Genomic DNA, 27594 nt, shown 5'->3' on the forward strand with positions numbered 1-27594 from the left:
GTAAGAGGCCTACTTGTGGATGGTTGGAGGAGCCGCGGGTGGCTGTGCCTCAGTCTGGCGGCGTATTACATTGTATCGCCGGCTGCCGCCACAAAGCACCGCACTCAATGTGAGTGCCGCGGCGGCGCGTGCCAGCCTTTGTTGTATTTCACCCATACGTACTCCTTTACTTTCGAAACTTTATAGCGAAACTTTAAAATTGAGTTTATCCATTTAACTTGATTTAGTGTACGATAGGTAATCAGTTTTATTTTATTGGCTGTATATGTTTAAACGAAACATAGTATCTACAAGGAAGTGAATGTTGTCAGTTAGTAGTTTCACTATTAACTTAATTTTATATTTTTGACAATTTGGTTACAAGATAATTTTGTCCAAGATGAAATTATTTTTATAGTTCTTGTCGCAATTGAGATGTTTAACTTTTCCGGTTATTATATACAATTAAAGGAGTGGGTAGCATAGTATAATTTATTAAATTAGTATGAAAATAAATCTAAGATATTCAATTGTTTATTGTTTACTAAAGAAACCTAATAATAAAATTATTGTGTAATGAAACGAATATTATTCTTATATATTTAAACATCCTAGTATTCTATGACAACAAAAAAAATAATGACAACAATTTAAGAATAAATTACATTGCAGGCTGCGATAAAAGGTAACTGCTGCTTGTATAACACTTTTCTTGCTATTGTCGTGGCCGAATAAAAAGTAATGTTACGTTATAGCATAGTTTACAGCATCGTAGGCCTACATCTTGATACGGTGATGTACAGCCTTGGCCAAAAGTATTAGGCACCCCAGAAAAATGCACAATTCATGTTTACCAATTGAACAATCAATAAATGCTTATCTTAGATGGCATACCGGGGTCACAAATACCTTCCTAGAAAAGCAAACCTCTATTTTTGATGGTCATAAAACACCTGGTGACTGAAAAGAAAGGATTCGATTTTTTGCATTATTATTAGTCAATGTTTGGTCACTTGTATTCAAGACTCTAACTAGTAAACAAGTTTTTATATTTAATTCAGTGATTAAATTGACGCCTAATTTACTTAAAAATACCGAAAATAAGTGAAATTAGTTTGGAAAATCTAGTAAAAATATAACTTCTCCATGAACAGGGGAAGTCGCAAAAAGAAATTACTAAGTTAGTGAAATGTTCGCGATTCGCCGTGCAATTTGCCATCAAACGGTTTGCTCAGGCTGGCAGTCATGCTAATAATCCAAAAACAGGCAGAAAACGTGTGACTTCGAAGCATGAGGATAGAAAATTAATACGCGAATCTATGAAAGATCGGAAGAAAACATCATCAAACCTTGCTGCTGCTTTGTCCGAAGAGGCTGGAAAGCCAATAAGTGCTCGGACCACCAGAAGACGACTTCAAGAAACGGGCTTAAAAGGATACAAAGCCAGGAAGAAGCTCTGGCTTTCAGAAGCTAACAAAAGAAAACGGCTTGAATTGGCTCTACGGCATTGACATTTTAGTGAGGAAGATTGGGCCAATGTGGTGTGGTCTGACGAATCTAACTTTGAAGTAAGTAAATTTTACTGCTTTTGTTATTAATAATCATTGTCAGCTATTTATTTTACTGAAATAATAAAAGTTAGGGTAGTTTAAAAATTCTTTTTATTTTAATTTTTCAACAGATATTTGGAACGCCAGGTGTGACCTTCGTGAAGCGACGTGTGGGCGAAGAATACCATTCAGATTGTGTTGTACCGACGGTAAAGCACGGAGGAGGCAGCGTAATGATCTGGGGCTGCATGGATGCTCAAGGGGTTGACGAAATGTTTGTTTGTGAAGGTCATAAGAACAGCGAAAAGTACATAAAAGTGCTTGAAACTGCGCTTATACCTTCGCAAACGAGTATTTTCGGCGATACCAACTTAGTCGGGGTCATATTCTAGCAAAACAATGTACGTTGTCATAAGTTAGCGACTTTGATATATTGGTTTACTGAAAACAACATTGTCTTGTTGCATGGGCCAGCACAGCCCCCAGATTTGAACCCAATTGAGCATCTTTGGAGCATTTTGAAGCGCAAGATTAAAGAGCATAGTACTACATCGAAAACGGCATTAAAAATGGGTTAGTACAAGAATGGCATGCCATTATGTGGGAGGATTGCTCTATGCTTCTACGCAGCATGCCAGCTAGAATTAGTGCAGTAATGAAATCCAAAGAAGAACCGACTAGATTTTAAGTTTTTTTTATTCTTTTTTGTGTAATTTAATGGTAATAAATCAATTCAAAAAGTATAAGTTGTTTTTAATTATTATTTTTAGTAAAATGTAGGGTGCCTAATACTTTTGGCCAAGGCTGTAGGTACTATTTATGCGGAAATGAGTGCAGTGAGGCGGAACTGTAAAGCGCCCCCGGCCCAGGAGCGCGGCGCACACCCCCGGCCGTCGACCCCGAGTAAATGCTAGGGATGTGAAAATAATCGATTATTTTGTACAGACATACATTAGACATTTTTGATTGATTCCAATATTCTAAAAAATGCGTTTATTAATAATTTTTCACAGACTACATATGCATATTCTACATTCTAATTAGTACCTATTCAAGGGCTCAGAACCGCAAGACAAAAAATACTAGAACACAACCCATTTTTTTGGAAACCTTGCCATGTGACTATCGTGGCAAGGTATCAAAAAAATGGGTTGTGCGAAAATAATTGATTACTATTTTAATGGAATCGATAATGATGCTCAAATTATAAAAAATATCAATTAAATATCAATCGATTTTTTCCACACAATGTCACATCCCTAGTAAATACCTTCAGCGTCACCGCCTTCACGTGCTTTGCTCGGAACAACTGAAAGGACGTCGCTTAGCCATTGACGTATTACGTACAGAGACGTCCTAGAAGAGACATTTGTTGCTGCAACAATCAATTGCAGTACTAATGCTGCAATTCACGCGCTTTACACGGGAGGTATTATCGTCGCAGTTTTTTTACTACAATATGTGACAATACCTTTTTTCGTAACTAATTACACTTATTAGTTATTACCAACTTTTGTTTATAATAGCGCAGTGAATAGCGACTATTGCAGTGGTTGTAACACGGATTAGTAAAATTCTATGTAAATAAGATTTCATGCCGTGAATAAATTATTTACAACACAGTTGCTATACAGTCTGCTTTTATTATATAGTAATATAACTATTGTTCTATGCAGTATAATATAACATGATTACACAGATTACTACGTAGTAAATGTAGTAAGAGTGTAATCATATTGGTCATAAAAAATATCTAGATAAATTATAGCCTAATTTATAAGCACATTGTAATATTATTCATCTGTATTTGTGTATAATATTTACATGATAATTACGCAGTGTGTTCTCTAGTTCAATAATACACAATACTTCAATGTCCATAACAACGATACATCTCTGCTACATAAAAAACCTCTCGAAGATCAATCACTACGTACAGAATCGAATAAGACTACGCCGTGTACAGTTACGGTGAAAAAATATTTCATAGATATTAAAAGCAATTTTTGAATATTTTTTTAATAAAATACAGATTTACAATTGTTATAATCTGTGCTTCTAATAAGAGATTACAATAATCGCAATCATGGAATATGTAATGGTAATTTTGTTATACCCGATTTGTTTATGTTTTCGTTTTAAGCCTTTGACTATTGACATTTTAAATGAAATATATTATTGGATTTAAATTTAATAATATATCAATTGGCACAATAAATTGAATATCTTAACGCATTAAATGTAACTTCTATTTAATATTCTATAATTTTATTTTGCGTCTTTATGATATAACTACTATTGTTAAGCAACGTTTTGATAATTTACCAGAAGTTGTGTAGTAGTGACTGATTTTTTTTTTCAAACCTATTCATATAATTAAAAAAAAGATACAATCGTTAATAGTAATTTTAGGATGAAGAATTTTTTATTAAGACATATTTATTACTGAATTGAGTGGAGTACTATAAAAAATTAATTAGTCTATCACAAAATTAAGTTATAAACTAGACTTATAAACTAGGGTAGAAGTTAGAGTTAAGTATCACATTCTATTCTATTCATACAGGGTTATCTTAATCACTTACAATCTTCTAACATTTGAGGCGTAGCAACTTTATACAATATCGAATTAATTTAAGATGAGCTTTATAGGTTAATATGTTCATTATTATATATTTATAGATGTACCTAATATTTAACATCGATTAAACCAACTTAAGTTGTACTAATGTACTAAATAAATACGTACCTATTTGTTTAGTCACCAATAGTTGTATAAAGTTTAGCTTCGAACTAGATTTTTAACGGAACCTACACCAAACTTGGCCAATTAATTGTTGGGGAACTTTCTCGCTATAAACTTGTGTTTGACTTGTTTTATTAGCAACGTGTTCATTCTAGACACAACGATGTAGTAAGTATATTATGTATGTAGACATTGGTACGTATTTATAGATAATAAGGAAGTACTGTTCTGTTGTGATATAATGTTTTGTTAATTTTGAATTATGAATAGATTAGTGCATATTTTTTATTTAATATTTTTGAAGATCAGAACAATTAAAAAAGAGAAAACGTATCTATTTTTTCTGTTACTTACTCATTGTTTTATCAGTAAGTAACAGAAAAAAATAGATACTACCAAAGGAACATATAACGCTATTATACATTACCTGCCCTGAAGGAGATATTTTTATATACCTAAGTTTAAATATTTAAAAAATAACACAATATGTTATAATTCATAATACCTATGTTCTTGATGAACATTCAGTTTTAATTATAATTACCTATATTAAATATTATTATAATAAGATCATTTACAAGTAACATCTTAGATAATACGATAATCATCTCAGTAATAACATTTAGGGTCGTACTTAATTAATCGGTCAAAGTTTATTGAAGTCAAATCTAAGTCATATCCTAAGTTGGAATTATTTAATCTCTTCAGAAAATACTTTGCAAACAAGATCAATAAAACCACTTCGACGAGCTGTCAGAAGTTGAATGTTATTGGCGGTTGACTTTTAGTAGGAAATCCAGTGGAGCGGCGGTGTTCCACCCGTCGTGATGTTTCGGAAGGAAGCTTTGAGGACACGGCAATTCGTCGTAACAACACGTAGCTCAAACAAGCCCCGGAAGCAATTCCATTTCTCAGCACATGCTATAAGGTTGACATTTCAAATAAGCTCTCACTATATCGACTGCAGCGACTTACAGCCATTCTGCGAGTAAATATTAAACTTTCAGTTTTTATGGAACATGTATTCCGTTGGAATAAAATCAAAACAGATCATGTTTTCTGAAGTCACCGTAAATATTGGCATTATTTACTATAAGTACTTTTGTACAGATAAAATCAAATTATATTTAGACTGTTATTTTTTGGTAGCACATAAATAACTTAAATATAAACTACGTAATAAGTCGAAGATGGAGTTAACAAAATAATTATTAGACTGGGAATAAATACCCCGTCTTTAGCCTGGTAAAAATTAATATAATTACGTGTACATATTCTTAAAATAATAATTTCATTCAATATTAATAAATGAAATGTAAAAGAAACCGCAAAACAAAACCATTGAGTGTTACTAATACCACAGTTATCTAAGATACGTGACGTCATATTATGCAAAACTATAATATTCTCATAAATAATATTTAAATAAATAACGTGTTAACAATGGCTAGTTTTTTCGGAATAGGAAGATATTGTATTTACATATTATATAGCTTATTCACATTAAAAATAAGTTATTATATTATATTATAAGTTATTAAAAACATATACAAACGGAAAAAATGATTAACGAACGTACACATACTAGGTATATGTTGGATATGATATTAACAGAGTGAGTTCAAAGCTAAATCTACAGTTGACACCTGTGATTGGAGGTGTTAATTGGAAAATTAACTTAGGTCCCGTCCGCTCGCAGCTAGGAGCGACGAGGATCCAGAATTCATTAAGAAATTACAGCGGCTAAGGAACTTTGTTGATTACTAGAGTAAAAATTTTATTTTGCCAAATCAGGTTATATGAGTTAGTCTATGTGTACATAGAGTCGTAGATATTAACGTATTTAACATGACGTTAGATGTTAATAAAAAAATAAACTAAGGTTTTCTTTATGTCAAAAAAGCAGACGGAATCGCGAATAACAGCCAGTTGGCAATGATATATGTAAATATGAATAACATTAATACCAATATTATAAATGTGAAAGTGTCGCAGTTTTATACCGTTTTACGACTAAACCGCTCAACGGATCTTAATTAATTCAGACGCGCAAGAAACATAAACGATTTGTTATAAAAAATTGTGTTGTGTTAACAGCTAGTTATAAGTATAAAAAAATTATAAGCTGAATAAAATTTTAATATCAAGGATTGAAATTATGTACCAATAAAAAACCTTGAAAATATACTTATAATAATTTTGAAAATATATTTTCTCAACTTAACCTGTGGTTTGTTTGTTTGTTTGTTTGTTTGATTGGTAGGTAGCTGTAAGGGGTTAAGTCCGCTATATGCACTTTTACCTTGATATTGTGTGCATTGAAGTTATGTACACAAATAAATAAATAATATATCAAATAGTCCGTATAAATACATGCGCCTACATTCTCTTATAGGTTCTCTCATTGACTTGCTCAGCTAGGACGACAAGGTTTTGTTCTGGCGATGAAAATATACCTGCTTTAAATTTTTATATCATAAAATCTAAGTAGAAACCTTTAGATTTCAGGAATAAAACTACTAATGAAAGTAGAAAAATAAAATAATATGTTATCCGACTACCACGAGGACTATATCGCGGGCACAGCTAGTATAAATAAAATCAAAATTGAAATATGTGATGCTTTCAGTGGACTCTGTACAGGTATTATGTAATATTTTGCGTTAATGGCAACGTTCAGCGGTATCGAGGGAGAGCTTAATTTTCCTCCTAAATCATTGGTGGACAGACATCGACATTGCGTATGCGTCGCGCGTACCTACTTCTGCCATTACGAAAGCTGACATTGTAAATTTATTGGTGTCACATCTACATTTTAATTAGAAAGTTAAAAATGTAATCTAATATGTGTACAATACGCGGTATACGGTAATGCTTACATTACGGTTTAGCAGTATCCTAACAAAATTCGTATATACCTAAGTAAAAATTAGACTTATTACTCATATACTCGTGTATCATGTAGAGTAACACTAAAACTAGAATGACATTTATATGCAGCGTACATGGATTTGTTTATATAAATATAACTATAACAACATAGCGTCATACTATAACTTATTGTGTATAAGGCAGCGTCAATCACATAGTAGATTATTGAATAAGTGGAACATCAGATACGAATCCGCAAGATATCGCCTGGAGCCTGGGGAGCTGCAAGCGCCGCCGCTCAGCTATCGATCTAGTTATAGCCAGACGACGCGCCAACGAAAACTATGCTTTTTGTCACACAACTTCTCTTAAAACTTGTCGACTAGAACTATTGCTGGCGCAGAATTTAAATCGATATGTTGGCTCAATGTAATAAAAAGAGATTAAAATAGATATCGGTACAGTGAGAGCTAAATTTGGGAACGAATCTCGTTAGAAGTACTATTTTATAATTTGATTTAAATGAAGAGAATAATTAAGATTTTATAAATTATATATTAAATAATATTAGTTTCAAAACGCGGTATTTTAAATATATTAAGTTATTCACCAAAATTAATTTCAATTATTGCTCATAGGTGCTTCTGATTCTTATTACAAAACTACACATTTATATACAGGACATGACGACATAAAATTACACAATTAATTAGACTCTTTAAAATATTAGTAAAGTACTTAATTATTAATTTTAATAATAATATATGCAAGTTGATAATAAATAAAAGATAGCCCGTAAATTATTATCTTTTACTTGTAAATGTATGTCGTATGTCCGTCCTCACATACACTCTTTCTACATGCAAAATTCTAATTAGAACGTTCAGCCATTTAGTTGTGAAAAGCTAACAAACATACAGAAATACATGAGCATTTATAATATCAAAATAGATATTGTTTATAAACAAATTTTGTGAACTGCATTGCAAATGCAGAAAACTGCTGTAACTTCCGTTAAAATCGATTTGGTATTTGCAATTTTCAACAACGTAGTACAAAAATAGAACATTATGCACAATGTATTTGTTCGGCATTGTTTGTTGTATTTGTACCTCCGTATATAGCTTAACAAGTAAATTCCTGTAGAACAATTTACAAACATGGGGGATACAAACACGATTGGGTAAGAGAATAATCGTTAATAACATTGAGGGTTGCCAGTTGCCAGTCTCCTAATCGCTGAACCCTCCACGGTCGTACCAGACATGCGCAATCTTAGCATTATAACAACAGTAAAAATATATATTTAATATATGTTGGTCTATGTTAATGTTAATGCTTTTGTATGTTTTATAAATTAATGTATAGTTTCACTTACCTTTGTAACTGTGATGTAACATAATTATTAGATAATCAGTTTCATTATTTTAATTCGTACATAGGGAAACAATCCATAAAAAACCTTTCATTTCATAATAATTATTGAATATTATTTTTTATTGCCTCTATATGCAAGTAAAACACTTTATTTTGTTTTTCAGCACAATTTAGTCCCAACCTAAGTGTTATTGCTACATGGGTACTAATTAAACGATAGAAATACCTTAATTTTTACAAATACATAACGAAAGTTCCAAACAGACAGACTATTGTACTCATGAATACAAAATGTTTGTACAGTGTTAAGGAATCGAACTCACCATCCGAAGGAATGCGGAGTGGTGAACTTTTATATTTTTATGTTTAGACTTTGATTTAGGCGCAAGTATATTTATAATATATGACAATATGTTTAAGATACGATGTATTCTAACACATGTATTTTGTGGATCCGAGGTTGCTAAATTCAACCAACTAAAAATATTTACTCAACTGCTTTTTTATATGTTATTTAGATTCAGTGCACAATATTCCCGTCAGTGTTTATAACTGGTCTTGTTTTATTTTTAAATACATAATAATACAAACAATTTTTTTTATTTCGATTGTTAGTCATTAAGATTTTCGTAAGATTTTATTATAAAGATGTAGAAAAGGTTAAAAATAACAAACGTGTAATTTTAAACTTTATTAACTAAAGAAAACGGTCACGTTTTATAGCCGCAACCTCCGTTAAATCAATATACATTAAAATTTATACTATAATTTGATTATCTAGCTTAATTTAACTAACTTGGTTAACCTCTAGCTTTCAGATTTAATTACTGTTGCTATATCTAATTTGCGAAAAGTTGGTCTTATGCAAGCAGGTCAACATTTTTAAATTAGATTATTGGCTGCGACAAAAAACTAGTACTATGAATAATTTTACGGCAAATAAAGGTTTTCTCGTGACCAAGGATAGTGTAATCTAGTCAAAAAGTTAAGAGTGGTAAATACCTTATTATTATTCGTGTTCAGAACCGAGTTTATTATTCATTTATTAATCTGCAATGGGAGAAGGCTCACCTGGTGGTAGTTAACCATAACCTAAATAAATGAACAGCACCACGGACATCACGTTATCATGTGGCGCTCGTGACATCACTAATGCATTGGCAATTATTAAAATAAATTAAATAATTAAGATGTCATGCCTCTTATCATGTAAATTCACTGTCTTATATCACCTTTCCCACGAAATACATCTTACAAACAATTTGTCTATCAGAGTAATATTAACACCAATAAATTTAATTTGTTTGTGAATTTTATATAGTAAACGATGAGAATAATTATGTAATTCTTGTATAATATGGTCATGGCTTTGTATTCTTTATAAAAGAGTAAAATTAGCTCAGACTACTTTGTCCGAGAGGTTATTAAAAAACCCCGACTTTTGAAGTCCATAAGTGGTGAGATCAAATCTGAGCAACACTTATATCTTTATATATATATTTATTTTCCCATGCCTTGTTGAATTCAAATCGTTTTAATGAAACATGGATGTTTAATATGTCACGATTCATTACAACTTCGACAGCTGTAAATGTCTTTGACTACCTAGTTATTTTTTCATAGTAGAGAAAAGGTATAATCGTAAATTAAGACGATTTTATTTATTACAGATGTAAAGATTTTGAGTTACGCTTCTGTTTATATACATGTTATTTATTTATTTGAAATTATCATACAATTTGTTTTTATACAAATATCATAACCTTTATGGAACTCTATTAGATATCTTTATCTTAAGAAATCTAGAAATCACTAATGTAATTTGTATTATACAATGCTTGTGTTATTTTACACCGGTTGCAAAATTCGAAGGGAAAATAATGTTTCGTTTGGAAAATAATTCTTGCGAATTAATAAATTACATGAGCGCCCTCCTTCCGCCTGTCGTTAACATGGCGCGGCGTGGTGTGGCGGCAGTCAGCGGCTCGGTGCGAAACGCGTTTGTTCAAGGCGAGGGTTCCGTGCTCGGGGCTCACTCCAAACGTAGCATAAGCAAATGTCCCTACGATTCCACAATGAGCGGAGACGCGCCGGATGCACCAGCATTAGTCGTGTGATTTATACGTCTGGCGGAGACTCTATTGCATTAATACCACAAACAATACATAGGGGACGCTATTCGTTGGCAATGAACATGAAACTCCTCTCTATCGAAAGCCGAAAACGAGTTAAACAAAAGATATTATACAAAACGGTATAAATATTCAAAATAGGTATCATAGGGTAACATATCAAAAGAGATTATTCTGATGGCGTTATTTGAATATGAATACGTAACATTAAAGCAGATTTAGACCATGATAAACAAAAATCAGCGAAGCTTAACAGTAGTAATATATTCATTACCTTCACAAATAAATATTTATAGTTGACTGTTTTGGTGATGTCGATGATTAATTAAAAACAATAAATAAAAATAACAAAATCGATTTATACCCCAAATATTGGGGTTCTAGCTACAGCAATAATAGAGTCGTTGACAGAGATGACATTATGAAAATCAATAGAATCACGGTCGTTTACCTAGCCACCCCTACAAATTGTCCAACCCTATCAGTGTAGCGGAGCACTTGAGACCGACCGATCCGACTCGCCGCACTTTTAAAAAGCTGTGGATAAAATTTGATCCCATACCCCTACCCCACAGTACCTATCTGCAGTTAATTATCTTCGTGTAGAGGGGAAGATTGGGGGATAGCGACGCCAATTTCAATTCCGCCCTCGGTTCCTAGTTACACCCGAGATTCGTGCAGAACCATTGGAACGGTAAGCTCTTGTAATAAGTTTTAATTAAAACCAATATAAAATAAATGTGAATCAATAACAGAGTAACACTGACATTTCAGGCGTTCTGTAAGACAGTTATTAAATCGTGTTTAAGTTTATAGTTTTGTTTGAAAGAAGCAAGCACGTTAATAGAAATATCATCGTAGGCAGTAAGACTATCTAGGTATATATTTACTTTTTTCTGATAAAATTCATTGTTCTCTGTAAAATTAGAAAAATTAACCATACCACATTTTATCAGCTTTGTAGATACCACAAATATTATTAATATTAACCACCCTTCGTACTAAATCCTTTTTGGAGTATCTCCTGTACTTAATGCTGTTTATGACAGTTCTTTAAAGTATTTTAAATATTAGTTTCATATATAAATAAAGCCAACATCTAAATAGACGTTTCTGACCATATTTGCAGTAAAAATAATGCTCAATGCATATAAATGTATAACATTTTATATATGCATGTGAATCACTTCAAGTCTCCAGTTGCAGTAGTTTTTGCTACACTTTTAGACTTTTTTCTATAAAAATAATAAACATATTTGTGTTTGATTAATATTGATATGTACCTTTATTCTAAATTATTAAAATGAGCGAGTAATGACGGCGCAGCGCTCGCTCTCGGGCCTACCGGCCGTAAAACGACTGCCTGAAAGAATACCTCCCCTCTTCCGCCTACATTTGTCCCAAGAGCGTAATTACGGGCATCAAACGGATAAATTAGATTAATCACACTTGCTTTGACGGCCAGGTGCTAATGGAAACTCACGTTACGACCTGTAAAATGTTAAGTGTTAACGTGCCAGCGCGAGTTTTCAGTCAAATTGAATGCGACGAAGTCACCGCGTCCGACACTCACTCGTCTTTAACAATACTTATGTAACGACTTCGAGACGGTACATGGATGGATTATTTTCTTTTTTCTTTATATATAATAAAACTTTACATACAACAAAATTGCAAATAATGACATGGCGAAGACTGTCGGTTTGTGCGTTTCGACTATTAAATATTCACAGGATATGTTATTAAATTTGACCACATTTAGAATAGTCAGTTGGGAAAAAAGGCGGACTATAATTATTTTTGAGAAAAATTTCAAAACGCCATATACAATTTTATTAAAATTGAAAGTGTTACGACACCTTAATTATACGTAACTAATTAATTATTATAATTATAATCGTTTAATTACAATCAATATATGGCGACCCATTTTTATATCTGTTCGCAAAAGAAACTAACTGATCAGAATATTTAAAAGTTATCGCATAACATATACTCAAAACTACTATTAAATAAAAATAATCTTTCTTTGGGCTGTCGACTAAAAAAAGCTACAGAATGGACATTTCCAAGCAGTTAGTGTAAGTTTAAGAGTAGTTGTACCTACTCTTAAATACATACATATATAATAGTATTAATAGATTATTGATTTTTTTTATATTAATCCAATGTATTTCTAATGATTTTTGTGTATATAACTATATTATACGTATATGTGGTAATATAGTCTAATCGGTATGATTAGTCTATGAAGATGATAATTAATGTTAATTCAAGTATGATTTTAGTAATAATTACGTAAGGCTAATTCAAACAATCATCATTACAACTTCATTTTATACATATATCAGAATACCTCGATACCTGAAGTTACTTCTTTTTAAATATTTTAGTTACAAGGGTGACTTTCTTTATTGTACTATAGAAAGCCTATATAAAACTTCATTGGAAGCAAGCGCCCCTCTCGTAATTAGCTCTGAGCACCGGTTGACGTTCGACCCTGCTGCCGTTTATTCACATCACTAGTCCGCGATCCCTTCAACACTAAACATTAAATCTAGCAGCCTAAAGTCCTAAATAACTATATCAATTTAGAAAGAAATAATTAGTTACTCCAGCAACTAGAGGCGATTTATGCGCCAGTCAATTAATAACATTTAATAAGAGTTTTGGGTAATTATATGCACCTGAGTATACACTATAGTAGTGTAGGTACTATTAGTGTTTTACTTATTTCTTCTTGTGTATATTGTTCTCTATCTGTAAAAAATAATAAATATAATAACTACGGATAAGATAGGAACGTAATTTTTGACTTAAGACATGGAAATATTTTATTTAAACAATGGCTACGCAGGCACGAGGTACATTTATTTTATACTGAACATGTTGTTTATTCATAGTCTACGGTTACCACTACGCACCTTCCAATAAATAAGGAGAATCGTGAAGTCGTTTACACATCTGGTATAATGTTGAAATACTACAATTATAATAAATTGTAAAAATGATTGGTTGTGTTACCTACTCGATCTCGCTTAAACCGTTAAATATATGTAGTTGAATAAAATTAGCCATACTGATAGACAATATTCAAAATTAAAATATAAATAAACCTCTATTTATATTTTTGTTCACGCAGTAAAATTATATCTTTTATTTCCCACTTATAATTAATTCGCCCCAATTATCATTTAGAGTTAATTATTTAAGATTATTTGAGAATAAAGAATTATTTTACTACTGAAACAACTTAATTATTCACAGAGACATTTGGCATTACACAATGCAGATAGAAACACAAAGAGAACGAATGAAAGAACAGCTGAATGAATACTTAAGGCGACGCATTGCAAATATTGACCTCAGATACCTTAACTTTTCTCAGCAATTACAAATCATTCGGGGCTGATATTTAGGTATTTCATTTTTCAGATCTTTGACATCATATTGACAGTTCTCGTTACATGATTGATTAACTTTTGTAGCAGAGAAAAAAATCTCAAAGATTGGTCTTATAAAATATATTTTTGATTCGTATAAGAAAACGGGACTGATTTAAGACTCGAATTTTCCAATATACACTATACTAAATACCCACATAAATAGTACAATTCAGATGTATATAATAACCAATAGTTTTTATTTTAAACAAGATAAACTGTTTTTCCGCAAAAAAATCTCTTGCTCACAAGTTGTTTTGTATGAGAGTTAGAGCAAGTCAGTCAGTCCCCGGCCCCTGCCAACGTCGGACCTGTGCTTAGCGCGGATAGCTCGCCTGAGAACGCGCGCTATCAAATCGTAAATTATTTCGTCATACACCCGCACCATACTATAGCGTACGCTATAATATGGTGCGGGTGACAGTTACCAATTTTACATTTAACAATTACTGTATTTAAGTTAGTAATGATTTATTGTACATATTACGAATGTAATACTAAGTCATAATTTGTAAAGTAGTGACAATTAATTGTTAAAAATGATAAAAATCTTTTAGTATTAATGTAAAGAAATGGTTAAGAAAATATAAACAAATTTTACATTATTTTGATTTCGTAGTTATTTATAAATAAAAATGGGGCACTCCCATTATCTATACATATAAATAAAATTGGAGTGTTTGTTGGTAATATTGAAATAACAGTTTTTTACTACATGCATATAAATATAAATACGTTACATACACCAAAATAACATTTTTTACCAATTTTGTCTGTCTGTCTGTCTGTTTGTTCCGGCTAATCTCTGAAATGGTTGTACTGATTTTGACGGGACTTTTTTTGGCATCTGGCTAAAATAAATAGTCTTGTACGCCGTTTGGTAGGCTTTTACATTATTTTATTGTAAAACTAATTTTATTTTTTATTTCTTAACTCAAGAAGTTTTGTTTTGCTTAGATGTTTTTTTATTTCGTTAGTTGCTGAAGTAACAGGTACAGGTAAATAATACTTATTTATGCAATTACCTTTCATTAGACGTTAAGAAGAATTTTAAAATGTTGATAACTGTTTATCTAGAACAGGGGTGAGCAACCTTTTTTATCAACGGGCCAATTTAATATTTAAATATTTTGACGGATCGCACCTAAAGTAACATTTATTAATAATAATTAACAAAATTATTTGTAATGTAATGTAATTTATTTGTAATAAATATTTACATGATATTGAGACACAAAACCCTCAATAATGTAGGGTATCCGGCCTTTTTACCAATATGTCCCGCCAAACTGGATGGTCTGTCCGGCTATTAGGATTGGCGAAGTGACAACCCTACACCCAAAGAAAAAATCGACTGACTCATTATAACAAAGTAAAATCGTGGAGTCGTCTATGAATTTATACAAAAATTAAATATTGCTGTAACTTAATTCTTTTACTATTTCAAGTAATGTAATCATTTAGATCTATCTTTTTACATTTTTTACACTATTTTATTTACTTATACGAATAAATGTTATACGTACTAATACTAATAATATATAATATTGAATCCAAAATAAAGTTTTTTTTTCTCAATGTTACTACATATTTAGTGTAATCAAAAAACTTATTGATTGTCAATAATTTCACAAAAATATTATTTAATTAATCATTGTTGTCTGTCCGACTATATGTTGGAGTATCACATAAAAAATTGTGACATATTTTCAACTTTATTTTCCCCGATAAGTACTTTTTATCTGTAGTAAGTCTAGGTAAGCACTTGTCTTTGTAGCTATGGAAAGCAAAACAAAGTAATGGTGAAATATTTGGCTTCGATTACATGGTTGATACAGGCTGTCCCAGAACTCAATTTCAAGCAGTGAGAGAATTGATTGTAACCATCATGAGAAAAATCAGAAAAAAATCTATCCCATGCAGTTTGAAAATTAGGGGCATTAAAGAAAAACTTAGAAATTTGGTCAAACTATAACCATTATTCGGTCATTGTGCTTAATTTTTATTATTTTTGTTCATTTAAACTTTGGAACCATAAAGCCAAATAACATTTCCAGAATCACAGTAAAAAATAATGACACAATTGCCCCAAGTTTTCTAGAATTAAGACTATTTGATAAACTATATTTAAAATTTTCATAAATTGTCGAGTTTGAAAGGCCCTCTTTTAAAAAAATGTACTAAAGTGCCTTGGCAAGTGCCATTAAAAGTTCGGACATTTAATCAGGATTGTAAATGTACAATACTTGTTAGTTTCATACTAAAAAAAACGAGAAAAAAACCTCAAGTAATCCGATTTTTTCTAACCTATTTTACTCCGTTCAAATGTTTCTTATTCACACAAGCTTATAGTAGTAGGTTCTTAATTTTACGGCAAAATGATAAGAGAAATGGGTAGTGGACATGTTGTCGTGAGCGAGCGAGACAGATGTGCCAACCAGTGAGACAGAGATGCGTCGTTTAAACGCGCGCGAATGAAACAGATACAGTCGCCATACCAAGCAAATGGCTACGCTACCAGTCTGACACCAGTTAGTACATTTTGCTCATTCTGTTTCAGCTTCAGCTCAGCCTACTGCGCGTCTTTCCGTATTCGCTGTTGTTGGCTTCTCTTTTTGGACTTGTATTTTTGTGAATTGAACTTGTTGATTCCATACCGACAACTTTGGATTGTCTCTTTTGGAATTGGACTTTTGTGTTGGTATCCTTGTTATTTATTTCACAAAAAATTGCGAACAAGCACCTCATTTATGAGGAATGCAGATGCAATGCAATTGCTGCCGCTAGGCTTTATCGTGAAAGATATCCAAATTTAGTGCGCTATCCAGATCACTGCTTATATGTACCGGCCGCACTCACGGAGGGCGGCCATTTCCCGAATCAAATACGGGCTGGAGGTAGAACTCGCTTTCCTTATTAGGAAAAAGTGTTGCAAAAGGTCGCAGATGACCAAAGTATTTTCGTTTGTACACAAACGAAAATACTTTTCTTCTTTTTTCTTTTTTTTTTTCTTTTTCCCGTTCTTTCTTATTGTAATAGCACAGCACATCGTATTTTACAAAGACCCGAAATACATCCGTTTCACGTACAACGAGTTCAAACTTTTCTTCCTCAATATTATCCTTATTTAAATAAACCTAAACTAGGTTAAGATTTTTCTTTATTTTAATTATTTTACTTACTTTTGTTGACTTTGATAAAAGTGGCGTCATATCTGTCTCGCTCACTAATGGCAAACATGTCCACTATCCGTCTCCCTTATTGTTTTGCCGTAAAATTAAGAGTCCTTGGTAGGTCCAAGGAAATAAATAAATAAAAAAGTGAAATAATGAAAAGTATTATATAAATTTATTAAAACGTATGTATTAATACGTGAAGTAATAACTTTGTATCCTTTTTACGAAAAACAGCGCGGACGGATGAATATGAAATTTCGCGTACTTATAGTTTATATAGAGAAGGTTTGCAGAATAGTCATATTTTTTTATTTAAATTATGCATAAAAATATAAATAATCATGTTCAAACTTATAATTATTCAATAATTTCATTTGTATGAAGTTAATAGATCTTTTATGATTAGGTTGTAATTGTTCACGTCCTTTTTACATGTAATTAAAACTTAATATTTATTATAATAATTTATAAATTACTGTAAAAGTTTTACTATTTTGTCATAAAGTGTATATCTTTACGTACTTTACTTACATATAATGTTAAATTACTTACGCATTTTTAAAAATATACTTTCTAAAACATAAAGAAATAATGTCCACTACGCGTATCAAATAAATAAAATTAAAGTCACATACATTATTACTAAATTTAGGTTTATTGTATCAAATATATAATATATATAGATTTTTTTAATTGATATACCTATCATTCACAGAAACGCAGACTTACTGTCTCTTTTATAAAGTAACTAACTTTCGTATATTTTCACATTTCATTTAACGTAAGTACGTTAATGTAGTATACATTAAAATATCTAGCTGTTTCAAAAAAATGTCGTTGGCAAATAAATAAACGTTGTAATTACCAATTACAATATATACGAAAAACACAAAGATTATTTTTTGGTATTTCTTTCAAAGATAGTAATAAAAGCACTAGTTTACGTTAATTATAATCACGGGAATATGTAACTCTACCTCAATATTTCTATTTAATTCTTTACTTTAAGAATCTTTTTAATTAATTCGTATCGTAGTTAGTTCCACTGTATTGTAAATTCTAAAATATCAATGTGCCTTCATAAATATAAATTATATAAACAAACAGGAAGACTCCGTAATAGTTTTGTTCAATTGGGGACCGAAGCTTCGTCTATTTGATTCACGCGTTACATTGCGACACGGATGCGTGTTCGTGATATCGTGGTACGGGGAGAGCGAGCGAGCGCTGGCGGTCGATCGGCGACACGTAAAACTATCGGGGTGCATGAGGTGCGCAGAGCGCAGGGCCCGATTTTGAAGTAATAGTTTATCACGGCGTCGCCTTAACGAAAATTAAAATTTAAAGTGTAATGTGATAATTGACGAGTTCCTTTATTTATTATTTCCTTTAGTCTACTATATTTATATGACTATTTCATCTATATGCTTATGCGAATGGAAATGTTATGCAATATATTGAAGAATCCCTAGGAAGGGGGTGCGTGTGGGGTAGCGTAACTCGGCGTGAACAATACACAATGTTGCTTGCAAATCTCACAATATCACCAGTCTATGTAACTAGTAGGTATGAGAGGCTCTACTTAAGTGCCTGCTCGTTAGTGAGAGAGCTTTAAACTACCCCATAATTCTATGGGTGTTCTCGCATGCGTAACTTACTCAAAATGTCGTGGATGCACCAGACAGATGGTAATTCACAGCCATTTTATAGTGTCAACATTGTGACACATAAGATTGTGAAAGTGTACACAAAGTAGTGTTTTGTTTGTTTATATGCATAGTTAATTGAATAAATAAAATACAGTATTTAGCTGCTGCTAAAACTGTAGCAGTAGTTATCACCTTAACTATATTAATGTTATAGCCGCAAAAGAATGTCTGCCTGTTACTTTTTCACGATCAAACAAGCTAATCAAATCTTATTGAAATTTGTAGATTGAAAAGTAAGATACCTACATATACTTGTCTTTTATCTAGAAGAGTACACGAGTCAGAAGCCAGTTTGCTATAACATATATATTAAATATTTCGCGTCATATTGTCTGCTTATTTATAAAAGATAGTCTGTGTCCGTTCTCGAAATATAATCTATGTTTAAAATTTATCTGCATATTTGTCATCAATAAATTTCAAGTTTTGTCCAGACTTTGAGTCGCGATAAACGAATAAACAGCCTGACGGACATTCGCATTAGTAATATTAGTATGGAACTATAGTGAATCTCGTGCTGTTGATAGTACAGTATAATCTTATTCAACTTAATAATATTACAAACACGAAAGTTTGTAAGTATGTATGTTTGTTACTCTTTTACGCAATAACTACTGAACGGATTTTGTATATGACACAGGCACAGTTGTAACGCGAGCACAGCTAGTTCATAGTATTGTCCGGGGTGCTATTCAAGTATATAGTTGACAATTTTGACTTAAGAACATGTGGAATGTTTGCTCTTTTAAAATTTGTCTTAGGCTGAAAATACTGCTGCAAATTTAGTTTAAAGTATAAAAATATTTTAAACATTGAGTAAAAAAAGAATCGTGAAAATAGCAATATTTTTTCTGTTTTTATAATCGGTTGATAATCCATATAGAACCAACCATCATAACAAAAACAACATTATATCTGGATTCGCATGCCGTGTACTTTCCCTGACGTCTGCGGTTCATTTTCAGAGGTGAATCCCCTCCGATGAGGGTGTGGGGAGGCTGGGGGATAGGACCTTCACTTTCGTCCGACCCCGGCTCGGCTGCAGCGACCGCCGACCGCCGACCTTCTACTGCGTACAACTTTCTACATTGAAATAATTAAGTTATTCGCATAAAAATAAAACGATAAGTACTATAAACAAACCACGCATTGTTTTAAATTTAGTTTTTATGCAACTCTGAATTTAAACTAACCGACGGCTGTTGAAAATAATTTTCAACTTTGCTTATATTCCTCGAACGTTGAATTCTTTATTTATTATTATTAGAGTTGTTGTTATAAAAATAATTACATATTTCGCCAGATGTACTGTGTATAAAAATGTACTGTGTATTTAATTTACCCTTGAATTAAGAATCGTTATTTTATTGCTATTATGAAGAAGAGGCATATAATTTTTTCTTATCCTTATATACGAGTATGTCTTCTTTAGAATACTCTCCCTAATACAAATATATATAGTATAAACTTTTTCGTATATTTATGTATTGTTATCGAGTTTTATATATACACCTAATTATACTATACTTTTTGGCTACAGAATTCTAACCACAGAATTTGAACAAAGAAATGGTAAAATTACGATTCTTTCGAGAACGCTCCTTAATTTTGCTAATTCAATATCTTTAGGGACGCAGGCCTCGGATCATTTATTATAATTTTAAATACAAATTATATAAAAAATAAAAGGAATTTCAACTCTTAATAATTTTAAAGTCTATGGGAATTTAGAGCCAATTTTGAAGGTTTGAAAAGGTATTTTTTTATCAAATAACCTTGTCATTATTCATTATTATATCGATTCAGATGTTACATAACAATAACTTTAAAAAAAATCAATATACATATATGTATATATAAACTAATGTATAATTTTAGCAGTAGCAGTTCGTTGTAATATATTAGACTGTTTTATGACAGCCTACATGCTAGATAACGAATATAGGTATAGGTATCGTATAATAAATAACAGCTGGTCAGCAATATCCGTCATCGCCATGTTCCATTATGTAAATTGACAGGTAGGGGGAACGGGGAGCCTAGATTGTATGCATATTCACCAATACTTTATAGATTTTTTTTGGAATACGAAATTAATCATATAACTATCTAAGAACCGGCATCACCTTCAACAGTGTACTATTTAATAAAGTTAATATTTGTTTAGTTAATATTTCGTACTATAGAAAAGTACATTATATAATATAAATCTTATTTAAAATAATTTAATAGAGTTTTGTCTGTCTACACCTTGTTTATGTGTATGTATGTTCTATTCATAATATTATAAAATCAGATGTTGAAACAGGATGTAAATAAACCAATTAGCCGTTAAATTATGATCTCTTTATTACTACCGATGTTTTGTGGTGGATTACAGAAAAGCTGTTGCAAATTCCGCACGGAGCCGACAACCAAGCCCGGTGGGATGTTAATGGGGAGTAAACGTTCAAAATAATTATGCACCAGACGGCTCAGTGCATGAATCCAAAGCAAATAAAATTATACAAGGTACTCCGTTTGACGCCGCTTTGAATCATTCAGCGAGGTCTCCCGTCGGAATAGTCGTATAGAGTGAATACGCTGATATGATTTAGATAATAAAAACAAACGCATGATTTTCCGAGAGCACTCATACAATGTAGGGTTCTTGTGGTGAGCTGCGGCGGCTTTGATCGACTGCGGTAATGGGCCGGCGGACCACATTCGCGGAAACTTTTACGGGACACTGACCCACTTCTAAACGGCCAGTTAAACTAATACATAATGCGGCTTTTCTTTAAAGAGACAATGGATAACTATTAATAGAATCGTATTACAGTTTAATTCTGTTTAATAGGGGCCACCATAAACGTAACATAGATTCTGTGATTTTTTTACATTCTTCCTTCCTTATCATACTTGGTCACATTTGAGAGACATCATATATTTTGCAATTTCAACTATTTTATATATTAATAGGTTTAATTTGGTGTTTTATTACTAGATATATTATTTTATATAAAATGTGACGTCACGAAATTAGTGCCACTCCCACCCTTTTGTAATATGCCACACAACGTCACATTTAGTCGATCCTATCCCGAGGCTTGTCCCATACTGGACAAATAGTATGTTTCAATATGTAAGTAACAATTCTGTGAAAATAATAAAGACATATTAAAGACATTTATTCAGCATTACAGTATTCTTAGATGCTATTTATCTTATATACTATTCAACTTAAAAGCTAGAAGCTAAAACTAGTAACGCTGAATGTGACTCCCACTCAGCATTTATACTGCAGTATACATATACCACAGCGCTGATTTGAAAACTATAAATAGCATTCAGATATAAATACGTGAGCTGTTGAACAGAAAACAAATATGAAATAATTACTTCTTCGTAGCACCGCATGAGGAGTATCATATAGAGGTCACTTGGAATCCATGGTTCGCTTCATGCTATTAGGTGAAAATTAAAAACACTATTTTTATTAAATACTTATACATTATTTTGACATTACTTTCTTTAACCTTACAACATTTGATGTACAATACAAACCACCTTGAAATTTTCGCAGTTCGAAAAGTACAATTGCTTGAATTGTCTACGAGCTATCATTCTAGTATAAAATCATGTAATGATGTACGACTGATGTAAATATCCTAAAGCATCTCCTACCTACATTTAGTGTCTACAAGTGTCAAGTATTAGATATTATTAAGTAAGTGCGATACGCAAATGTAGAGTAAACAAGTGGCTGGTAAATATTAGTCTAAACATTATAGTTACATAAGAGCAAGGTTGGTGCGGCACTCAAATATAACGTAATTATTAACATAGTTGCATGTTGTTATAAGGCATGTAAAGGAGTACTTGTGCGTGACGGATCACCGGTTGAGATGAAATCAAATATCGCGTTCCCTGCGGAGAGTTAGGGCGGCTGTTCGTTCCGTGAGGTGGTGCCCCAAGACGCCTATCGCAATAATACCATTTTCATTTATATCCAAATAATTCGTACTCCCCAGTGCTAAAGGTATTATTAATTTTGTAATGTTTTAACTTAAGAATTTAGAGTTTTAATTTAAGATTTTCCAAAATAATAACAACGTGGTTTTATATTTAATCATTTGCGTATTTTAAGTACTGAATAAACCACATCTAAAATTGTACTACCTAAGTATCTAATGAACAAATAAAGTTCACTGGAATGGAATGAGAAGTTGCATTTAACAATTTAAAGTTAGTCTAGGCGGTTGAGTGCGAGTTGAGGTGAGAAATGCCGTGGACGGCGGGGGTTAACGGTCGGGAGTCGGGGGTCCACTGGACACCACCGGCACGAGTACTTATAACAATAATAAAGTTTCAGCGTAACTAGATGTAAAGTTACTCAGCAGAGCGCGGTCCCATTCTAAGATAGTTACTAATATAGAATAGCTATGAAAATGTCACAAATTTCAGTTAGGCTGTATTTTAGGGTTGGAAGATGTTTGCATAACACAATTACGAAATTCAAATACAATTTCGTACTGTAGTCGTCCCGGCGACGGACTCGTAAACGTCTGTTGTTTGTATTTTAGTTATTAAATAATTAATAAAGGTTTAACAAAGTTTCTATCAACATGAATAATGCAATTGTCATCAAAATTATTAATTAATTTTAACAATGCGTACACGGCAAACAATACATAAAGGCACCTGTATTCTCACTACTTCTTTTTTACATTATAGTAGCATAATATGTCTTACAGTTTGTAGGAATCCTATGATATATATTTGTTTCTACTGTAAAAGCACTGAATAAATATTTATTCTTTCTTTCTATCACACATATATTACAATGGAAAAGTAATTTGTAACTGTTGGAGTCATTGACCCGTAATAAATCAATCTTAATTTAAATTGTCTATACTACTACTTACTATATACTATATATTCTTCCATATTCTAAAAATTATAATTAATATTTATTTATGAACACTTTCTAAAGTTTAATTATTTTGCTTTATAAATAATTCGCGATAGAACTCAAAAAGAATCTAAAAATAAATTTTATGCAGATATAAATTATTATAGCAAATTTATATGGGCCGTGAACGAGCCTACCTATAGAGCATTAAAAATATTAAAATAAGTAATTGCTCTATCAGGGTAGCACCTGACGCCCGCCCGCCTACCGCCCGCCCTTGTGTACGGCATCACCCTAAGTTACTTGGTAATAGGGTAATAGAGCTTCTATTGCGTCACAATTTACACTTAAATATTTTTTTTGTATAACTTATTTTTTATATGTGTTTAATTTTATGTACTTATACTTTTATGACGTCGCAAGCTAAATTGAAAATATCTGAAGATGCTGTATGAGTAACTTTAACCTCTTACTATATTTATGCATGTTCTATGTCAATTACGTTAAGTGCTAAATCATGTCTAACGGCGAAAGTCGGACGAATATAGGCTGACAATTTTGGTGAATGTCTTACACATATTTTCTCATGACTCTTTCTATATGACATTAAAGATTTTTCGTAGATAGTTTTCTTCCATATTACCCGATAAGGCTGTTAGGGGGCAGTTTTTTTTCTTGACCCAGTAAAAGGAAAACGATTGCCAGTTTTGTAAGAAATCTTAAAATATATTTAACATTCTTAGCGAAGAGAAGTATGTCGGCCTCCACGAGATCTTCTCTGGAAATTGTCCCACTTATATAAATCGCTACAATAGGTTAACTAATCGGATTTCATATTGTTCCTTTGATTCTATGAACACTGATATCCCATCAACGTATACCATTCGTACAGGTGGTACCACTGTTCCATCATCATCCATTTTTATGGATACTCAGATGGATCGTTAGTTTGTTTGCCATTTGAAATCGTACAAAAATGTACAGATTATAAAGCAGCAACGTACATTAATTAATGCTCGCAGAGCGAGTGGCAGCTGCAAGTGGTACATAGCTAGTTAAGGTCAAATACTCACTCGGCTCCATTTTTTCCACCACCCCTGTGCAGCATGCCCGCGCGTGCCATTTCACGCCCACGACCTGCAAAAAACACACCATCCATTAACGTCGAGGCGCTCACGAGCCTTTTCCGCATCTTTACGTTCACTAAATACGGTTTAGGGCCATCCTTATTTATTATTAGATGGATGGATGATACATGAATTACGTCAGCCAGTTTTTCCGCATATTTTTCCTTGCATAAATATAATTGGTTGGTATATTAGAAATATTAATAAATGTGAGAATTCTTTTTATAAAATCTATTATTAACAGTTCTACTATGGCACAGTTAATGTAAGTAAATACTTGTAATAATAATAATCTAAAGTAACATATTGAGTGGCATAAGTGAATTGCGGCAATATTTTTATTAGTGTACTCCATATTAACAAGCAAATACACATGATGAAACTATACATTATAGATAGTGTTTACTTACAGAAAGCCAAATTATAAACTTAGTAATATAGAATAAATCTTTAATTGATTTTAATACGTAAACCAGTTAATGGAGTGATGTGGAATAGGAAGTTACTATATTATAAATAGCATATAATAAACATATTCTAGTATTTTGTTATAAGGTCACCTACAAAGTACCTATTTATTGTTACTTAATAATCACTACATAGTCATTTATTTAGAGTACAAATGAACGCTTTATATTTGGAGTTGTTAATATATATATCACGCCAAAGTAGAGGAGTCTATATATTTATTAAAGAAGGTATTAAATCATTGTGCGAATGTTTTCGACATTTTACTCTGGATAAAAGGGTAATTTAACAATTTAATCAGCGATCTATTTACGAGCGAGCTTGATAGATGACCAGTTGAGAATATTCCAGTGTGGAAGAGGGATGCTGCATTTAAATTGCGACATCCACGCTGATAGGTAGACAATGAGTCGCGTTTGAAATTTATGAGACACGTCTTTGAAGGAAATCTCATTGAAATAGTAAGAGAATAGAACATTTCTCTTGGAGACTGTCAGACTGAAGTGTTTATCTGAAAAAGATAAAATTAAATACTACCTACAGTGAATTGAAAAGTTGTGGTCCAATGACTAATGTTGATATGTCAATGCTTTAGTTTATACTGTTATTGTATAATTCATTAAAAAAAGCCCAACAACTAACTATACATATTATAATATAAAAGCTGTTTACCAAAATATAAAACGAAAACTAGATATGTGCTCCATTCTGTATGATAAAATATATGATTAATTTATCGTCATAGTTTTGTATGTATAATAAACGGTATTGCTATATAACACAAATAGATTTTTCCATAATCAATACATATACTTTTATTTTTTTTTTGTCAGGACCACATTGATGAAAAAATCGAATGATGATGTCAAAATCGTTTGGAGAAAATAAAGTTTATTTGTTAATCGTGTTTTTCCACAATCCATTATTTTTTGACATCCCTAAAATATACCAACATTGATGTCTAGAATTAGATTCATGCAACGGACTTCCTTGTAGCCTAAAATAATTTCATTCATGAAGCTCGCATGTCGTCGGTGTATATTTATATACATAGAGGAAATATGGCGTTTTAAGTGGATTACAAGCGATATTAGTCGAAAGCTTTCATTTTAGTATGTAATACCGTGTAAAAAATGGGTGATAATTCGGAGAGACACGCGATGTTTCCATTACTTAGCATTCGTATTTTGCTGTGTCTGTTCAGTATTGCGCCATATTCCTTGATTTAGGTCTATTTAAAGATTATTGCTGTAGGGTTGATTTAGAGTACAGTTATTAACATACTTGCATGTTAAGTCATTACCAGTGTTTGTTCATCACTCATACTACTCATTAAACTAATATGTATAACAAATAGGAAAGATTTCATTATGTTTGTAATAAAGCGCATGGCTTAGTAAATACTAGACCGGTTTTAAACAATCTTTCTAAGAAAGTTACATTTCAGTGGGTAATGTCAGCTGTATTAAATTAAAGTAAAAATTTAATACAGCTATTTTTATTAAAAAAAAATAGAGATTCCTACAAGGCTTGAGGTGGGTTGCTAATATATAATACAACACTTAGTATTGCTATTGACAGATTTTGACAATATTTTTAATATATAAACATAACAAACGAAACTAATTAATATGTCTTCATGCCAAAGTTCTACGATTTTTCTATTAGATAACACACAATTAATGTACCTATAAATAAATATAGGTTTTCCACAATACTTGCAACTGTCTACGTTTACATTATCTTTTTAAATTCAATCCTATGATACCAGGAAAACAGAGAGAGGGAGAGCTTTTACCTACTCGTTGCCATAGCTACCGGTGCGTATCAGCAGACTATTTGATGTTACGATATGATAAGGACTGATAGGCATGTGAACCGGTATTCATTTGTATTGATGTCAGACAGCGATTTTCGGAATAAATTAATATAACGTATATTACCTGAAACTGTTTACTTTCCCATGACTGAACGAATGTATGGTAGATAGCTGTTATATTAATTTTGTATACAGTCATGACTTTCAATAGAATACAATGGATATAATTTTCGATATGTGTGTTTTAACTTTTCTAACCTTCAAAGGATTGGTATTGTTTTCTAGTCCTGTTTATTAATAATA

General features: G+C 31.8%; 1 protein-coding gene across 2 annotated transcripts in view; it reads right to left on the minus strand.

Moving 5' to 3' along the window:
• The window catches only part of LOC131853624 (uncharacterized), a 148839-nt gene that overhangs the window by 54148 nt on the left and 67097 nt on the right, over positions 1 to 27594 (minus strand). For both annotated transcript variants that reach the window (XM_059204592.1, XM_059204591.1), the window contains one exon: positions 24951 to 25014. In XM_059204592.1, the coding sequence (XP_059060575.1) occupies positions 24951 to 25000 (50 nt within the window). In that variant the 5' untranslated portion in view covers positions 25001 to 25014. The remainder of the gene's footprint in view (positions 1 to 24950; positions 25015 to 27594) is intronic.

Source organism: Achroia grisella, unplaced genomic scaffold (assembly GCF_030625045.1).
Source record: "Achroia grisella isolate CSIRO2021 unplaced genomic scaffold, CSIRO_AGI_Agris_v1 utg903, whole genome shotgun sequence".
NCBI lineage: Eukaryota > Metazoa > Arthropoda > Insecta > Lepidoptera > Pyralidae > Achroia > Achroia grisella.